General features: G+C 54.3%; 1 protein-coding gene across 1 annotated transcript; it reads left to right on the top strand.

The window, feature by feature from the left end:
- The first annotated feature begins 365 nt into the window (after nt 1-365).
- Nucleotides 366-1,610, top strand: LOC129198841 (lutropin subunit beta-like). Its single transcript, XM_054808465.1, has 3 exons — nt 366-489; nt 715-930; nt 1,367-1,610. Exons 1-3 carry the CDS (start codon nt 475-477, stop codon nt 1,601-1,603), a joined length of 468 nt encoding a protein of 155 aa, XP_054664440.1. The 5' UTR covers nt 366-474; the 3' UTR covers nt 1,604-1,610.
- Nucleotides 1,611-18,848: the final 17,238 nt, after the last annotated feature.

The raw sequence follows: 18,848 nt of genomic DNA, 5'->3' as shown, positions 1-18,848 counted from the left end.
CGCCTGGGTCCATTTCCCCATCCCCCCCTGCCCCGCCATCCACCGCTACCACCCCCCCCCCCAATAAAGTCTATTTGCCCCACACTTGGGGGGCAGCCCCCCCCGCTAAGATGGGGGTAGAGGAAGAAACTGGATCCCCCTCAGGGCTATAAATAGAGGGCCCCCCCCCCGAGAGTGGGGTGTCATGTGCTACCCTGGGGGATTATGGGACACCCCACCCCACCCCCCCCCCCCCCGGGACTCAGGGACAAGCGGGGGCACGAAGGACATTGGGGGAGGGGGAGGGAGGGGGAAGGGGGGGTGTCACCAAGCAACGCTGCCCAGACGCCTTGGTGCCCTGTCTGGCCTTGTGCCCCTCCCCCCCCTGCAGCCTTGGGGTGGGGGGCAGCCGGGGGTGGGGTTGGGGATAAAGAGGGGGACACCACCGCACCCCACTCCCCCCCCCCCCCCAAGAGGAACCGGCTCCACAGCATCATGGGGGGAGTGCGGGTGAGTGTGCGAGGGCAGATGTGGGGCTGGGGGGGCCGTGGAGACCCTGCACTGTGGGGCAGTTGTGGGGCAGAGGGGGCCATGGGGCTGAGGGGCATTGGGGACCCCCTCACCATGGGGCAGCTGCGGGGCTGGGGGGCATTGGGCAGCTCCCCACCATGGGCAGCTGTGGGGCAGGGGGAGCCATGGGGACCCCACCATGGGGCTGTGCCTCATTTCCCACAGGTGCTGGTCCTGGTGACACTGATGGGCACCCCCATGGCCTTGGGGACCCCCGTAGCTGTGGGGAACCCCATGGTTGTGGGGAACCCCATGGTTGTGGGGGGTCCTGTCCGCCCCCCGTGTCGTCCCATCAACGTGACAGTGGCCGTGGAGAAGGACGAGTGTCCCCAATGCCTGGCAGTGACCACCACGGCTTGTGGGGGGTACTGCCGCACCCGGGTATGGGGGAAACAAAGCGGGGGGGGACGACAAGGGGAGGTGGAGGGACATGGGGAGGGGGATAGGGGACATGAGGACACATGGGGGTGCATGGGGGGGCTATGGGGACAACGGGGGGATGGGGGGGCTAGGGGGGGACTTGGGAGGTGTGGGAACATGGGGGCTATGGGGGGATGTGGGAACATGGGATATGGGGGGGCTGGGGGATGTGGGGATAGGGGGGACATGGGGGATGTGGGGGGACATGGGGGACACACATGGGCAATATGGGGGGACATGGCTATTTGGGGTGCTGGGAGGGAGTCTCTGGATGCTGGTGCTATTTGGGGTGCTAGAGGGGTTCTGGGGGTGCTTGGGGCATATTGGGTTGCTGGGGGGGTATTTGGGGTGCTGGGGGGTACCCAGGTAAGACAACCCTCCCCCTTCCCCACCCCAGGAGCCGGTGTACCGCAGCCCCCTGGGTGCCCCGGCTCAGTCAGCCTGTACCTATTTTGGGGTGCGCTACGAGCGGTGGGTGCTGAGGGGCTGCCCCCCCGGCACCGACCCCAGCGTCACCGTCCCGGTGGCCCTCGGCTGCCACTGCGGCCGCTGCCCCATGGCCACGGCTGACTGCACTGTTGCCGGGTTGGGCCCTGCCTTCTGCGGAGCCCCGGGGGGGTTTGGGGGGCAATAAAGTCACCCCAGCAGCTCTTAATGGTGCCTCTTGTCTTTGATGGTGGGGGGACCTCCTCCCCAAATCTCAGGGACCCCCTGAAACACTCATAGGGACCCCTAACCTTGGAAACACCCAACTTTGAGAACCCCAACCTTGAAGACCCCCAACCTTAGGGAACCCCTGAAACACTCCTGGGCACCCTCAAAATTGGAGACTCCCCCAAACTTGGAGACCTCAACCTTGGGGAACGCAGCCTTGGGGATCTCAACCTGGGGGACCCTCTGAAACATTCATAGAGATCCCCTAAACTTGGAGACCCTCAACCTTGAGGACCCCCCAACCTTGTGGGGGGGGGGCAACCTTGAAAGCCTCAGCCTAGGGACCTCAACTGTGGAGAGTCCAACCTTGGGGACACCCTACCTTGGGGACCTCCTGAAACACTCATGTGAACCTCCAACCTTGGAGACCCCCCAACATTGGAGATCCCCAACTTTGAAGACCCCAACCTTGGGAACCCCAGACCTTGGGGACCCCTGACCTTGAGGAACCTCAGCCTTGAAGACTCCAACCTTGAGGACTTCCTGAAACACTCCTGGGGACCCCCAATCTTGGGGACCTCAACTGTAGAAAATATAGAAACTTAGCTATAAGAAAATTTATGTTAACCAGAAAGCTACTCAAGGCCTGGAAGGAAAACTTCCAAAGGGGGGAATGTAATCCTGGGATAGAGGCCGTGAGACAGAAACTACAGAATGATTAGCTTGGAATAATTAGTTTGTAATCAAGGTAATAGGTAATGAAGCTAACTGACCATGGCAATGTACAATGCTCCTACGTTCCACGTACAGTCCCTACCCAACCGGACAATAGGCCCGGCGATATTAATCTTATGAAGTAAGTTGTTACGGACAGGTGCATCCACAGCAACGGTACTGTACATGCCCGTAAGAAGAGGGTCATCCAGCAAACACGGGTGTGCGACCACTGATGACCACCAACTCAAATCACCGAGCATGCGTGATGGGGAGGAAAATATGTAAATGAATTCCAAGAAATAATTATCATAGGACTGCCTTTTCTGAGAAAAATGATGAATATGTATATTTTGATTCTATATAACCTGTGCATTGGTAATCACCTGCATGCACGTTGGGTGGAGCTGTTCCCCTGCGCATCCAGCGCTGCAATAAAGCAAACTTAAGGTAATTCACATCTGGTAAATTTCTTATATCCTTTTACACAATCTTGGGGACTCCCTGAAACACTCATGGAGGCACCCAACCTTGGACGCCCCCAACCTTGAGGCCCCCAACCTTGGACACCCCCCCACCTTGAGGAGCCCAACCTTAGGGACCCCTGACCTTGGAGTCCCAAACCTTGGAGACCTCGACCTTAGGGACCCTCAACATTGAAGACCTCCCTGAAGCCCTCCTGGGGACCCCCAAACTTGGAGGACCCCCTCCCCCCTAACCTCGATGACCCCAACCTTAGGGGACCCCATGAAGGCCCCCAACCTTGAGGTCCCCAGCCTTGAAGATCCCAGACTCTTCTACTTAGGACAACACAGCACGAGGCACAATTGCTTTACTGAACCATTTACTGAGGGCAGCAGGTTCTGCCTGGTGTTTCCAGCCATACAGACCATGTCCATCCCTCCAGCTGATACTGCCCAAGCCTGTTGGTGCTTCCTCTGGATTTAGGTGGTGGGACCATCTTGATTCTCCACGATAACTCTGATGATTGATTTTGCAGCATTGGACATGGTGGCTGTGACCTTCACGTGGCCAGTGGAGACCATGACAGGTTCCTGGCACACACCGAGCTTGACTCGGTGCAACATGGTGCCCTTGTCAGTGCTGGCGGGTATACCGCTATACATCCTGTTGTAGATGTCCTCCAAGTTGCCACGGTGGGCTTTGTGCAGGGAGATCTCCATGGCAAGCTCCACATAGAAAATATTGTAGTCAAAGGGATTGGAGAAGAGGATAGCCAACGTGAAGGTGTCTGCTTCGTACATCAGGACCCCCACGCACCCCCGAAAATGCATCACCGAGTTGGTGAATTGGCAACTGTCCGTGATGCCTGGTGGGATCCTGGGGCTGGGTGGCGTCGAGCTGAAGCCACTGAAGCAATAGCTCCTGGAAGGAGAGTGCACGTGAGGAGGGAATGGGATGGGGAGAGCGCTTGGGCTTACAAGGGATGTGGTCCAACCACCAAGGTTTGACCAATGGGAGGCGGTCAAACCACCAGGAGGAGGTCTGACCACTGGGAGATGGTGCAACTTGGACCTTCTGCCTGAATCCTGGGGGTTCCCCCTCCAGCAAGTGGTCTTCTAACCCCCTGTCCCCTCCTCAAGGCATTACCTGGGATTGTGCAAGGTGACATCCTGGGTTTTGTTGTCGATCTGGATCTCCACGCTCCGCTCTAAGGATTTCCACAGGGAATTTCCGCTCATCTCTGGTGTCTTCTCCACAGCTCTTGGAGAATCAGACTCGATGATCCTTATGGGTTCCTTCCCACTTGTGATCTTCTATGATTTTCTGGTTGGAAGAAGGTTTCAGAGCAGAAAAAAACCCACGTCACGATCGACAAAACCAACTTCCTGGTAACACCTGTGCAAAGTTCTCCTTGAACTTGATCTGTATTGGTCCATATCTCCAGATACTCAAAGTCTCTGCCCAGACAGGGTGTGTTTGTGTCAATATTATGACACAAAGATGTGGAATTTGAGGGAGAAAAGAATCCCCACACTTTTTTGAATATCCCCAGAGCCGCTTTTGCGATCGTGGGAGGAAAACTGCAAGGTTGGAGGACACGTGTGTGCGGACATCAACAAATACATAGACAGGAGGCGACTATTAACGTAAATATGATTATTAATGTAAATATCAAGATAAATAGGAATATTAAGAGAAATATATTCATTAATGAAATATTATTATTAATGTGAATATTTATGTATTTTCTGCTGGCCGGGCACCTTCTCTCTGCCACGGACAACAAATTCCTCAAAGCGCTCCGACATAAATCCTCTGGCGGCTGACGGTGTCGCGTGAAGGGGTGCGAGCGTGACGCGTGGCTGAGGGACGCCCTCCCGTTGAATCCCCGGGTTCAGAAAGGACCCCCTCGCTTTCTAAACTCCTTCTCAGAGAGGAGCCGAGGTGCGGCTAGGTCCAGTCTTAGTCCCAGACTCGGTCAACAGTTTATGTCTAAAGCGTTATGTGTGTAGCCACTTATCAGAGTCAACGTTTGTCTGTCAGAGCCTCACCAAGGACTTTCACCGAGACAGTATCGCAAAGTTGAAAAAGATTGGTCATTTATTGCGGCGGCAGACATAACGAGTTTGGAATTGCAGTTGATAAGTACACTTACTGCAAAAATCGAGTTCAAGTTAATAGTTCAGCACTTTTGTTAACGATACTTTCCCGGGGTAACACCCGACGTAGTCAGAGGTGCAAGTCTTACCAAAGAGGCGTCCGAGCTTGGGGAGGAGAGCGAGCGGTCCAGGCTCATCGACCCATCCGGGTAGTTGGAGTTCTCCTCCTCAAAATAGAGGACTCTAAATGCCAGATCTATGCTTTTGGCGAGGCGGGACTAAGTACCCGTCTGCCCTATACCTCATCGCTTCCTACTTCTCTCTGTCTTTTTCTCCCTATTCTTATTTTGTAACTTTTCCTTTTCTTTCCTTAATGCCTCTGCTTTTATCATTTGCTTCCTCTGTGTGTCTCTATCACCCTACCCTTATTTTTAATTTTTTTCGTGTCTTTCCCTAATGCTTTTGCTTTTTAAATTTTCTTTGTATGTCTACTTTAACCCATTCGCTGTCTTTGCTTTTAATTTTTTTCCCCATCTGTTCTGAACACCATTGCTTTTTCCATTTTCATCCCACATTTACTTTTATCAAGCTCCCCATCCATATTTTTTAATTTATTGCCATCTGTCATGTACCCTGTCGCTTCTTAAATCATATTTTCTTGTCAGCATCTATTTTTTACCATATCCTCATTTTAAAATTTTTTTCTTGCCTGGCTTAATGCCATCCCTTGTTATGTTTACTTTCTCTGACAACTTTTATGTTTGACGTCTGGTTTTTTTTATTGTTTTCTTGTCTTTCCCATACTCCATCGCTCTCCAAATTTTCTGTTTAAGTCTTTATCTAGTTTTCGGTTCCATTTTTAATTTTTCTCCTGCATTTCCTGTACCATACCACAAGTTTTAAAATTTTGTTTCTGCGTGTGTCGGTTTTGGATGGTATAGAGTTAGTTTCCTTCACGGTAGCCAGTACGGGGCTACGTTTCGGATTCGCACCGAAAACAGCATCCATACTACAGCAGCGCGTTAATTATCGCCGAGCGATGCTCGCAAGGCATCGAGGCCTTTTCTGCGCCTCATCCTGCCCCGCCAGCGAGCAAGCCAGGGGCGTCTGGTCTTCAGCTCAGGTTTGCTCTTGAGTTTTTCAGAGATGGGGACAGCCTTCATCTATTTTTACTGATACATCTCCCATGGTGTTTGTTGTTGTGCTTTGCAGGTTTTTTTCGTTCTAGCTACTTGCCTGTTCATAAGGGTGTTTGGTAGAGTTTCTGATGCATATTTTTAATTTTCTATGGTTTTTCTGGCACTTTCTCTCCTTTCGGACTCATCTAGTTCTGTTAAGGGAGTCAGTCAGAGAGACTGTCGAGGTTAGTTGACAATTTACAGTAGGTAATTTACTCTTCAGCCAGAGATATTTTTCAGAAGGGATTCTCACAGGATCTATTCCGGCTTTGTCATTTGGTCTTATCCAGAACATATTTCCAGCAGAAGTCAGGCAGTACGTGTGGTCTCGCTCAAAACAATGCGTAAGCCTGGAGCATTTTGGGGTTTTTATAGCAAACTAACAAACATAATTTTCAACAACAATATTGTCATTGCATTTAATTAACTACTTTCCTACAAGATTTAGTATACCATCCATCTTTTTCCATATACAGCACAGAAAAATCAAATCTAATTATGTACCCGGTCACATCACCGATACGATAGATGGAGTCACAGTAAAACAAGAGCCGCTTTCTCTATTCAGCACTTAGCACACCATAAACTCAAGACAGGTGAGAAAAATCCACAGCTGCTCCTCTGGCCGCTTTTAAGCCTTGTGGTGGTCGGCCCCTCCCCTTTCCCAGGGGCTGGTGGGAAGGATGGTGGGCAGGGCCCGGGGTATATGAACCGCAGGCCTCTGCTGGGGAGCTCAATCTGCTTCCAGGCTTCTGTGGTGGTAGAGCTCTGCTGTGCCTTCAGTCAATGGCAGCTTTAGCATCAGTTTGGCTTTTTGGGTAGATGCATCTGAGATAAGAGCTTTGGGACCAGTCAAGGTTAAGCAGTGTATTTAATAGAAAGTATGCTTTATGCAGTTTTGGGTGGGTTTTTTTTTTCATTTATTATTTTTTTCAGGTCAGTATTTTTATATTGAGCATTCAGAGGTTTGTAAGACCATTTAATAACATGTATTTCTTTCTTCTAGGTCCATTGCACTTTACTGGAATCCCTGACTTTACAGAAGATGGAACCTTGAGTTTTTCTCCGGTTTTCCTGTAAGCTATGTAAGTTGCCAGTAGTATTTCTCTTAATAGGACCAACAATGAGATTATCTAGCAGGGGTTAGGGTGAGCATCTTGTACATATTTGTTCACGGAGTTTTAGCATTTCTCAAGAAAGCAGCAGGGATGTAAGGTATAGCATCTTTCAGGCTACGGGACAGCTCGCCGCTTTTCCCGATCACCCACAGAGTACCGCGTTGTTCTTAGAACCTTTGCGGCTCGCTGCAGGCTTCTTGTACATTATAAGCATTGGGACTTTGTTTATTTTGCGGGCCCATAGCTTGCAGGAAGACAGAAGGTAAGAGTTGCCTGCAGAATGCAGGGTAAGGCTTTGAGGAGCAGCCGACACGGGGGGGGGTTTGGGGGTGCAAATACAAGGAAAGAGTTGTCGGGAAGGAGTGGGGTTCCTTCTCAGAGTTCAGGAGAAGAGAAGGAGTTTCTAAAGTTTTGGGACCAAGGGACAGTTGTGAAAGAGGAGGGCTCATCACCCATTCTCACGTAAGTTTTAGAGCTGGATTTGGGTGCCACTGAGGTCTATTCTAGCTCGGTCTCATCGCAGCTGACCGGAGGTATGACGATCCCGAGACGTGCGGTGTAAGCTATCTGGCCCTCAGTATGGCCATAAGCAGAGCTGAATGTCAGAAGAGTCTCATCTTGTGAAGCATGGGGTAGGTTAAAATATACCCTCCTGAACTCTGAGGCCTCTGCTTCCCTGTACCTTCTGCATTCCCTGGCTTAATTTTTGCATCTATCCCTTCACTGTCCATCTGGATGTCACAGTTACTTAGAGACACGGACTAGGCACTTATTTCCAGCGCAGGCTCAAGCGACCGTATTCCCTGGAATTTCACGGTGAAGAGGATGCGTATCACCTGTGCTCATAACAATCTCCAGCCAGGGGGTCTGTCTTTTAGTGTGGTCCTGACACACAAGCTTTTTCTATTTTATAGTTTTACCTTTTTCCATAAGTGGATGATGAGGCTTGCTCTAGTACCGGTCATGGCAGTTATGTTCTCTTGTTCTTGGAAGCATTTAAGGTTAGCGTAGGGGAGGGGGCTGTCTGGGAGCAGTCCCCCTTGGGCAGGCAAAGGGAGCGGGTTGCTCGTCAGCATGATGCTAGACTGGGCAGGGCAGTTCCAGCCTGTATTATATTTGTGTGTCTTGTCCTGTGTGTCTTAGCCCTTCCTCGGGTCTCAACGGCCTCGTTGCGCTCAAGGGGTACGGTGTGCTTCTCGAGTGCCATCCCTAGGCTCTCAAATGCCCGTAGTCATCGGCGTAGTGCCAGTTAGGTGCTTCTTTGCTTGCCTCGCAAGCTTACGGCGTGGATCGTTCTTGCATCTCGGAACCTTCCGGCGGGTCCTCTTTTTGCAGCCTAGTCCTAGGCTGCGTCGGGAGCGCTGCTCTCCAGCCGTCCATTCTCAGGGACCGAGGCTTCTTCCCTGCATCCTTATGTTCTTAGGTCTTGAAGAGAGGCTTCTTGCCGCATCCCTCACCTCAGTTTTGACCGTAACTTCTTCCAATGGGCTGTCACAGTCCATTCTTTTCTGGGGTTGCCGTAGAGCTTCCTCACCTGGGCGTCATGCCCTGTAGGTCGCCTTGCTCGGCAGCCTCTCTGGTCTGGGAGTCCTTCTTCTTGCTGAGAGTTTTCTCTCATCTTTGAGTCACATCATTTGTAGAGTTCTGTGTAGTCTTGGTCCGTGTGTGTGTCTTGGGTGTGGAGCTGCTCTGCCCAGGGTTGTCGAGTCAGGGTTGGGTGGAATACAATAGAGCACATGGTTAGTGTGTCGATATGGCTAGTGTGGAATTGTTTGGCTCTCACTCAGCATCTGGGTGACTTGTTTAATTATTTTGGGGTTTTTGTCATGCAGAAAGACAAGTTGCACAGCAGAGAGCAGCAGGGGAGGGGAGCAGAGCACCCTGTAAGAAGGTGGGTTGGCCGGTGGTGTCGGAGGGAAGATGTGGCTGGTGGCTATATGACTCCATTAAGATTTGTGTGGTGTCTTTCTTATTTTGAAGGTGTGAAGCTGGATATGGACATGGGAGGTGACTCAGGCCAGGTGAGCAGTGATTAGCGGGCTGAAGCGTGGCTGTTATTTTTCTGGTGTTGCATAGCTGGTTAAGATTCAGGTAGCCTTTGTTTATGTTTCCTAGGCGGGGCGCAAGGATGGCAGCCCAATATGACAGAGGCCAGGTGAGCAAGCGGCTGAGGTAAAGGAGGGGGAGATGAGAATCGGTGCCGGTGGCAGTTTTGGGCAGCGTCTCAGCATGTGCCTTTTGCTCTGTTCTTTTGGCAGGTGCCGCAGGGAGCCTCGGAGGGGCGAAGCCGTGTGCCGACGAGTGGTCCGAGAAGGTGAGGCGGTTGTCGGTGTCTAATAGTCAGCGTTATACGGTGACTTGTTTGAGCGTTTCCCTCTGGTTTTGTAGGTGCTGTGCGGCCACCTTTGGAACCGGATGCCCATTTGAGGTGAGCTGGAAGAACGGTCGAGGGCAATTGTGGGAGCGGTGACTTCTCAGAAATGTAGGAGTAATTTTGTGTCTCTTGGCCTCTTAGGTGCCACAAGTGAGGACAGCTGCTGTGTCCATCTCTGGACCAAGCAGGTGAGTGGAAAGACACCTCTGTTTTGAGGAGGGGGGTGTTGTGGGCAAGGTTGGTGTCGGCTGGTGCAATGCTGACTGACGGCACTGCTTTAGTGTTTTTTTACTGTAGATGATGAGGCACCGGGCGACTGCCGGAACGTCCCAGTGAGCTGATGTGTGATGCGCACATTGTTTGTTGCGGATGGTTCGAGATCCCTGGCCCTCTGCAAGCTAAGTTGAGGGACCATGGCTGGGAAGGGAATGGGCTGAGGAGGGGGCAAGTTTGGGGGTTGCAGAGGAGGGGTTTTATGGTTAGCGTAGGGGAGGGGGCTGTCTGGGAGGAGTCCCATTTGGGCAGGGAGCGGGTTGCTCGTCAGCACGATGCTAGACTGGGCAGGGCAGTTCTAGCCTGTGTTATGTTTGTGTGTCTTGTTGTCTGTCTTTGCCCTTGCTTGGCTCTCAATGCCCTCTTTGCTCTCAAGGGGCACGGCGTGCTTCTCGGGCACCATCCCTAGGCTCTCGAATGCCTGTATTCATCGGTGTAGTGCCAATGGGGCACTGCTTTGCTTGCCTAGCAAGCTTACGGTGTGGATCGGTCTTACATCTCGGAAGCTTCCGGTGGGTCCTCTTCTTGCAGCCTCTTCCCAGGCTGTGCCGGGAGCTCTGCTCTCCAGCCATCCCTCTTCAGGGACTGGGGCTTCTTCCCTGCCTCCTTAGGTTCATAGGTCTTGGAGACAGGCTTCTTGCTGCATCCCTCACCCTGGTTTTGATGGTAACTTCTTATAATGGGCCATTGCGGTCAGTTCTTTTCTGGGGTTGCCATAGAGCTTCTTTGCCTGGGTGTTGCGCCCTGTAGATCGTCTTGTTTGGCAATGTCTCTGGTCCGGGAGTCCTTCTTCTCGCTGAGAGTTTTGTCTCATTTGCGAGTCATGTTTGTTGCGTTCTGTGTAGCGTTGGTGGTGTGTGTGTCTTGGGCGTGGAGCTGCTCTGTCCAGGGGTGTCGAGTCAGGGTTAGGTGGAATAGCAGTAAGTGTATGGTTAGTGTGTCAATATGGCCAGTCTGGAATTGTCTGGCTCTCACTCAGCATCTGGCTGACTTGTTTAATAATTTGGGGATTTCTTTCAGATGCAGAGGGAGAAGATGCACCCCAAAGAGCGGCAGAGGAAGGGAGCAGAGCGCTGTAGGAGGAAGGTGGGTTGGCCGGTGATGTCAGAGGGAAGATGTGGTTGGTGGCTATATGACTCCATTCAGATTTGTGTGTGGTTGTTATTTTGAAGGCACCAAGCTGGATATGGACATGGGAGGTGACTCGGGCCAGGTGAGCAGCAACTAGCAGGCTAAAGTACAGCAGTTATTTTTCAGGTGTTGCATTGCTGTTTAAGATACAGGTGTCCTTTGTTTGTGTTTTCTAGGTGGGGTGCAAGCATGGCAGCCCAAAATGACCGAGGCCAGGTGCGCAAGCGGCTGATGTAAAGAAGGGGGAGGTAGGAATCGGTGTGGGTGGCAGTTTTGGGCACCGTCTCAGCATGTGCCTTTTGCTTTGTTTTTTGCAGGTGCCGCAGGGAGCATCGGAGGGGTGAAGCCGCGTGCCGACGAGCGGTCTGAGAAGGCGAGGCGATTGTCAGTGTCTAAAAGCACAGCACTATATGGCACCTAGTTTGAGCATTTCCCTCTGGTTTTGCAGGCGCTGTGTGGCCACCCCTTTAGAACCGGATGCCCATTTGAGGTGAGCTGGAGGAACAGCGAGGGCGATTGAGGGCACGGTAACTTCTCAGAAACATAGGAGTAATTTTGCATCTCTTTGCGTCTTAGGTGCCACGAGGGATGACAGCCGCAGCGGGCGTCTCTGGACTGAGTGAGTGGAGAGCCACAGTGCTTCTGGGGGGGGGGGGTGTGTGTTGTGGGAGAGGTTGGCGTTGGCTCGTGCGATGGTGACTGATGGCACTGTTTGGTTGTTTGTTCTGAGTTTTTTATTGTAGCTGATGAAGAGGAACCTGGCTACTGCAGGAATGTCCCAGTTAGCCGATGTGTGGTGTGTGCCTTGTTGATTGCGGATGGTTCCAGATCCCCGGCCCTCTGAAAGCTAAGTTGAGGGACCGTGGCCGGGGAGGGAGCGGGCTGAGGAGGGGGCCAGTTTGGGGGGTTGCAGGGGAGGGGTTTTATGGTCAGTGTAGGGGAGAAGGTTGTTTGGGAGCAGTCCCCCTTGGGCGGGCAAAGGGAGTGGGTTACTTGTCAGCATGATGCTAGACTGCTGGGCAGGGCAGTTCCAGCCTGTGTTATGTCTCTGTGTCTTGTCTTGTGTGTCTTAGCCCTTCCTCAATGGCCTCAATGCCATCTTTGTGCTCAAGGGGCACGGCGTGCTTCTCGGACACCATCCCTAGGCTCTCGAATGCCTGCGTTCATCGGCATAATGCTAATGGGGCGCTTCTTTTCTTGCCTAGCAAGCGTACAGTGTGGATCGGTCTTGTGTATCGGAAGTTTCCGGCGGGTCCTCTTTTTGCAGCACAATACCGGGCTGTGTCGGGAGCTCTGCTCTCCGGCCGTCCATTTTCAGGGACTGGGTCTTCCTCCCTACATCCTTACCTTCTTAGGTCTTGAAGACAGGCTTCTTACAGCTTCCATCATCTCGGTTTTGACAGTAACTTCTTATAATGGGCCATTACAGTCAATTCTCTTCTGGAGTTGCCATAGAGTGTTCTCATCTGGGTGTCGCGCCCTGTAGGTCGTCTTGTTCGGCAGCCTCTCCGGTCCAGGAGTCATTCATCTTGCTGAGAGTTTTCTCTCATCCTTGAGTCATGTCACTTGTAGAGTTCTGTGTAGCGTTGGTCTCTGTGTTGGGCGTGGAGCTGCTGTGCCCAGGGGTGTCGAGTCAGGGTTAGGTGGAATAGCATTAAGAGTGTGTGGTTAGTATGTTGATATGCCCAGTCTGGTATTGTTTGGCTCTCGGTCGGCCTCTGGGTGGCTTGTTTTAATAATCTGGTGTCTTTCAGATGCGGACAGGCTAGATGCGCACCGAAGAGCGGCAGGGGAGCGGAGCGCCGTAACATGGTAGGTCAGGATGAGTTTGGGAGTTGCAGGGCATGGCTTTTAAAGTTAGCGTATGGGAGAGGGCTATCTGGGAGCAGTCGCCTTTGGGTAGACAAAGGGAGCGGGTTACTCGTCAGCACTGTGCTAGACTGTGCTGGGCGGGGCAGTTCCAGCCTGCGTGCGGCTGTGTGGTGTAGGTTGCGTTGTCTGTCTTATGCTCTACGCCATACCTCCCTCGGGTCTCGATGCTTCTGCTGCTTTTGGTGATCAGCAGGTACCTTATTAGATCTCATGAGTCTTGAATATCTGCACTCACTGGGATTGTGCTCATCAAGCCCTTATTATCTTGCAGTTATAGCTTAAAGCATAGATCTGTTTGGCGTGCATTGTGTCGTAGATGTTTCTGAGCGGACATCTCTTGCGGCGCCAAGCCGGGTGCTGCCCGCAGCTCCACCGAGCGTTACGTTTGCCCTGACTTCTTTTCTTAGGTTTCATCCCTACATCTCGTTCGTGCTTTTCTAATTGTATTTTCTAGGTGCGAATCAATGTGCGAGCAGGGTATCCGCACAAGAGCAAACTTAAGCGAGGCGAGCGATGACCAGTGTGCTGACGTAGCCATTTTCATATTACAGACGTAGCTAAAATCATATCCGGTTGTTTGAGTTTTACAGGTGGCGGCGAGGCCTCGGCACGGCAGACCGAAGAATCTGACTCCGAGCGGCCGAGGAAAAGGGACGGGCGAGAGGAAGGCGTTTCCAAGGAGGGCTTCGTCACAGCGGAGGTTGATGCCGGGCGCCACGTCGATGACCGGCGACGCTCTGTCTCGCGAGCGATGAAGAGGAACCTGGCAGATGGGGGAGCATCCCAGTTACATGACCTGTTCCCCATGAGGATGGATATTGGATCCTGCCCTTTCAAAGATAATTTAAGGGGCAAAACCTGTGGGGCGGGACCAGCAGGGGGTTTAATGTCAGGGTTGCAGAGATGGCTCTTTAATCTGCCTCGAGTCTAGGGACAGATAGGGGTCCCAGGTCCATTGTGCTGGATGTAAACGTTCTGGCCTCTCTCAGCATTGCGGCGTCATTTGCGTTCTCTGTACTTTTTCTCACGTACGGTGCCTTACAGCAGGTCTCTAGGTTCCGCCCCACACACTCGGCGGGCACCTCGGTGAGCATCCGCGGGGTCCGTAATGCCTCGTCGCTTCAGAATACGGCCCGTTGAGCGTTTCTCATCTCGTGATCGGAGCTTCCAGTGTATCTTGCATTACAGATGTTTCTGCAAGGTCACCTTTGTGGAGGTGGTCTGTGCCGGACTCACAGCTGTGCTATAGAAACTTCCACTTCAATTGAAGTTTGATACAGTCTTTCATCCCTGCATGCTTAGGGGCTTGTGTCTTAAAGCCTAGCTTCTCACACACCCGTTGGTCTGGTGCTGTATTGCATTGCTGCAATTTGTATCGGTTTTGACCACCATCTGAGACATCTTGTTCTGCTGCGCGCTTTGTTGTATTGCCTTGTGCAGCCCCATCTTTGGCTGGGTATTGCATTGTGCCACTCTGTATTTGTATTGCCTGCCAGTGGAGACTGTACTGCATTGTGCAGCTCTGTCTACGTACTGCCTGTCTACAGAGATAGTCTCGTGTTGTGCGGCTCAGTCTCGTGTTGTGCGGCCTGGTCTGGCCTGCCTACGGAGACGGTCTCGCGTTGTGCTGCCCGGTATTGCGTTGTGCGGCCCTGTCTCTGTACTGCCTGCCTGCGGAGACGGTATTGCATTGTGCAACCCTGTGCGGCTCGGTCTCTGTACTGCCTGCCTGCGGAGACGGTCTCGGTATTGCACTGTGCGGCTCGGTCTCGGTGCCGCCTGCCTGCGGAGACTGTATTGCACTGTGCGGCTCGGTCTCGGTGCTGCCTGCCTGCGGAGACTGTATTGCACTGTGCGGCTCGGTCTCGGTGCTGCCTGCCTGCGGAGATGGTATTGCATTGTGCGGCTCGGTCTCTGTATTGCATTGTGCGGCTCGGTCTCTGTACTGCCTGCCTGTGGAGACGGTATTGCACTGTGGGGCTCAGTCTCGGTACTGCCTGCCTGCGGAGACGGTATTGCACTGTGCGGCTCGGTCTCGGTATTGCACTGTGCGGCTCGGTCTCTGTACTGCCTGCCTGCGGAGACGATACCGCATTGTGCGGCTCGGTCTCTGTACTGCCTGCCTGCGGAGACGATACCGCATTGTGCGGCTCGGTCTCTGTACTGCATTGTGCGGCTCGGTCTCTGTACCGCCTGCCTGCGGAGACGGTACTGCCTGGTGCGGCTCGGTCTCTGTACCGCCTGCCTGCGGAGACGGTACTGCCTGGTGCGGCTCGGTCTCTGTACTGCCTGCCTGCGGAGACGGTACTGCCTGGTGCGGCTCGGTCTCTGTACTGCCTGCCTGCGGAGACGGTACTGCCTGGTGCGGCTCGGTCTCTGTACTGCCTGCCTGCGGAGACGGTACTGCCTGGTGCGGCTCGGTCTCTGTACTGCCTGCCTGCGGAGACGGTACCGCCTGCCTGCGGCTCGGTCTCTGTACCGCCTGCCTGCGGCTCGGTCTCTGTATTGCCTACCTGCGGAGATGGTGTTGTGTTGTGCGGCTCGGTCTCTGTATTGCTTGGTGCGGCTCGGTCTCTGTACTGCCTGCCTGCGGAGACGGTCTTGCCCTGTGCGGCTCGGTCTCTGTGCCGCCGGCCTGTGGAGACGGTATTGCACTGTGCGGCTCGGTCTCTGTGCTGCCTGCCTGTGGAGACGGTATTGCACTGTGCGGCTCGGTCTCGGTATTGCGTTGTGCGGCTCGGTCTCTGGGCTGCCTGCCTGCGGAGACGGTATTGCACTGTGCGGCTCGGTCTCTGGGCTGCCTGCCTGCAGAGACGGTATTGCACTGTGCGGCTCGGTCTCTGGGCTGCCTGCCTGCGGAGACGGTATTGCCCTGTGCGGCTCGGTCTCGGTATTGCCCTGTGCGGCTCGGTCTCGGTATTGCCCTGTGCGGCTCGGTCTCGGTATTGCCCTGTGCGGCTCGGTCTCGGTGCCGCCCGCCTGCGGAGACGGTCTAGCCCGCCGCGGCTCGGTCTCGGTGCCGCCCGCCTGCGGAGACGGTCTAGCCCGCCGCGGCTCGGTCTTGGTGCCGCCCGCCTGCGGAGACGGTCTAGCCCGCCTGCAGAGACGGTATTGCACTGTGCGGCTCGGTCTCTGGGCTGCCTGCCTGCGGAGACGGTATTGCCCGGTGCGGCTCGGTCTCGGTATTGCCCGGTGCGGAGACGGTCTCGGTCTAGCCCGCCTGCGGAGACGGTCTCGGTCTAGCCCGCCTGCGGAGACGGTCTCGGTCTAGCCCGCCTGCGGAGACGGTCTCGGTCTAGCCCGCCTGCGGAGACGGTCTCGGTCTAGCCCGCCTGCGGAGACGGTCTCGGTGCCGCCCGCCTGCGGAGACGGTCTCGGTGCCGCCCGCCTGCGGAGACGGTCTCGGTGCCGCCCGCCTGCGGAGACGGTCTCGGTGCCGCCCGCCTGCGGAGACGGTCTCGCACTGTGCGGCTCGGTCTCGGTATTGCACTGTGCGGCTCGGTCTCGGTATTGCACTGTGCGGCTCGGTCTCGGTATTGCACTGTGCGGCTCGGTCTCGGTATTGCACTGTGCGGCTCGGTCTCAGTGCCGCCTGCCTGCGGAGACGGTCTCGCCCGGTGCGGCTCGGTCTCGGTATTGCACGGTGCGGCTCGGTCTCGGTGCCGCCTGCCTGCGGAGACGGTCTCGCCCCGTGCGGCTCGGTCTCGGTATTGCACGGTGCGGCTCGGTCTCGGTGCCGCCTGCCTGCGGAGACGGTCTCGCCCCGTGCGGCTCGGTCTCGGTATTGCACGGTGCGGCTCGGTCTCTGTGCCGCCTGCCTGCGGAGACGGTCTCGCCCCGTGCGGCTCGGTCTCGGTATTGCACGGTGCGGCTCGGTCTCTGTGCCGCCTGCCTGCGGAGACGGTCTCGCCCCGTGCGGCTCGGTCTCGGTATTGCCCGGTGCGGCTCGGTCTCTGTGCCGCCTGCCTGCGGAGACGGTATTGCCCGGTGCGGCTCGGTCTCGGTCTTGCCCGGTGCGGCTCGGTCTCTGTGCCGCCTGCCTGCGGAGACGGTCTTGCCCGGTGCGGCTCGGTCTCTGTACTGCCTGCCTGCGGAGACGGTATTGCCCGGTGCGGCTCGGTCTCTGTACTGCCTGCCTGCGGAGACGGTCTTGCATTGCCTTCCGAGATTGTCCTGTGTTATATAGCCCTGTGTTGATCAATGCTTTCTATTTGGTTGTGTATTGCCTTCCAGTGCTTTGCAGAGCTAGCATCGAGGGCTGCAGTGACTTCCTGGTCTCTCCACCCCGGAGTGGGAGTCAAGCCGATTGTAATTGGATTGTGTGGTAGGCCAGTCACTCAGCGATGGTTTTCGTCCTGCTTTTACAGGCACTTCAGCACAAGCCTTTAGCAACAGTACGGACCTCAAGGTCCCAGGAGCTGCACCATGGGCCTTGGAGCAGCCGGTTGCTTTGGGGTGGATTGGTCATTACGACGCTCTGGATTTTCACGTGTCCAGGAGGACTTGGACAGTGGTGTGTTGTTTATGGGAGCAGAATGGCCGAGCAGAGCTCTGGAGGACTGCTCTGTCACGCATTAACTGTGTGTCAAACAGCTGTGTGTTTTGGTTTTGTAGGTAGCGGAGTGGCATGAGGCAATTAAAGGAATGCTGCCTTTAAGTGACAAGGATGCTACTGAGAACAGTCATCAAGGATGGACTGTGAGCCCTGCCACCATGAAAGTTAAGGAGCGCAGGGTGATAAGTTGGATGTCACACAGACCGCAAGCGTCCAACTGGCCCCGTAGCGGCAGGGTAGTTTGCGGGGAGTCAGTCCGGCACAGATAGCGGAAGCGATATTTTTCAAGATGGGCGTGCTGGCAAAGCAGCTCTGGGATGCGCGGGTACAGATTTGCAGTATGTCTGGCGTGCATTCGTGCATGTCCCTTGTCTGGTGTGTCCATGTGCCAGAGGAGCTACAGGCATACTTGTGTCCTACCGCCATCGTGGTAGCCATTCCTCATGTTTCCGCAGGCTCGCAGCGTCACCACGGCGGTCGAGCACGTATCGCTTTACGGCGTGATGTCGCAGCGCAATGCCACCGGTCCCATTTAGTGTCCTCTTCGCATTCCGCCAATCTCTGATGCGGCTAATGCTCGGGCTTTGCATTCAGGTCTTGTGTCCGCACGACACCCTCGAGTGAGGTTTTTGTGGCGTATCCAAGTAACAGCGAAGGAGCGGTGCAGTTAGCGAAGCATCTTCCCTGGCTTTTGCCTATGAGCGCTAACTCTACAGAGTAAGGCGGAGCGGCGATGCTGTCTTCAGGGACAGGGTGAGGCTGTTCCACAGATGGGCCAAGAATCGGGGCCGTGGCCCCTTGTGGCGGGCGGGTGGCAGAACGGATGTGCGTTTGGGTGAGGGGTGGAGCGTAAGGTTGTGGTGGTGCCTATTTTTGTGCGTGTTGGGCTGTGTGCGTGCGTGCGCTGTGTATTTCTTTCCAGGTTGAGCAAGCTAGTTTTCTATTTGCCTGTGATTGCAGGTAGTCATGTTAACACTAGTAGCAGCGTTGGTTTTGAAGCCGAAGGGTGTGGGGTGTCACTCTAAGTGAGCAGTGTTGAGGAGGACCAGGTGGGCACGCAAGAGGGTGTAATGGATGTTTTAGAAGGATGGGCTTGTAAGGGTTGAGCTTGGTCATTGTAGATGCTTGCGTAATAATGTAAACTAACGAAGGTGTTTGGAGTTATTTTTTACAAGCAGGGAATCAGAGCACTGATCCAGGTTCTGGCAAGCTGCACGTGTTTGGCCGGGATTTGAATCGGAGGATCGAGATTGCATTGTAGCAGGAAGCTCTGGAAGGAGAAAAATGTGAAGCGAAGCACGAGAGATGGACTGTCACTGTGCTTGTGTTAATCACCGTCATTGCTCTGAGTCCTTGCTGTGGTGATAGTTCAACATTGGAAACCTATGTATTAATGCCTAATGGTGGTGTTCTGTAAAGAAAGTAACAGCAAAGGCGAAATAACAA

Source organism: Grus americana, chromosome 36 (genome assembly GCF_028858705.1).
Source record: "Grus americana isolate bGruAme1 chromosome 36, bGruAme1.mat, whole genome shotgun sequence".
Classification (NCBI taxonomy): Eukaryota; Metazoa; Chordata; class Aves; order Gruiformes; family Gruidae; genus Grus; species Grus americana.
This window is presented reverse-complemented; position numbering and strand designations above follow the sequence as displayed.

What these genes read in the sequence shown, in the direction of transcription:
- LOC129198841 (XM_054808465.1), top strand. An exon ending in GGGGGTACTGCCGCACCCGG is followed by an intron (nt 931 to 1,366) that starts GTATGGGGGAAA and finishes TCCCCACCCCAG; the next exon opens with GAGCCGGTGTACCGCAGCCC.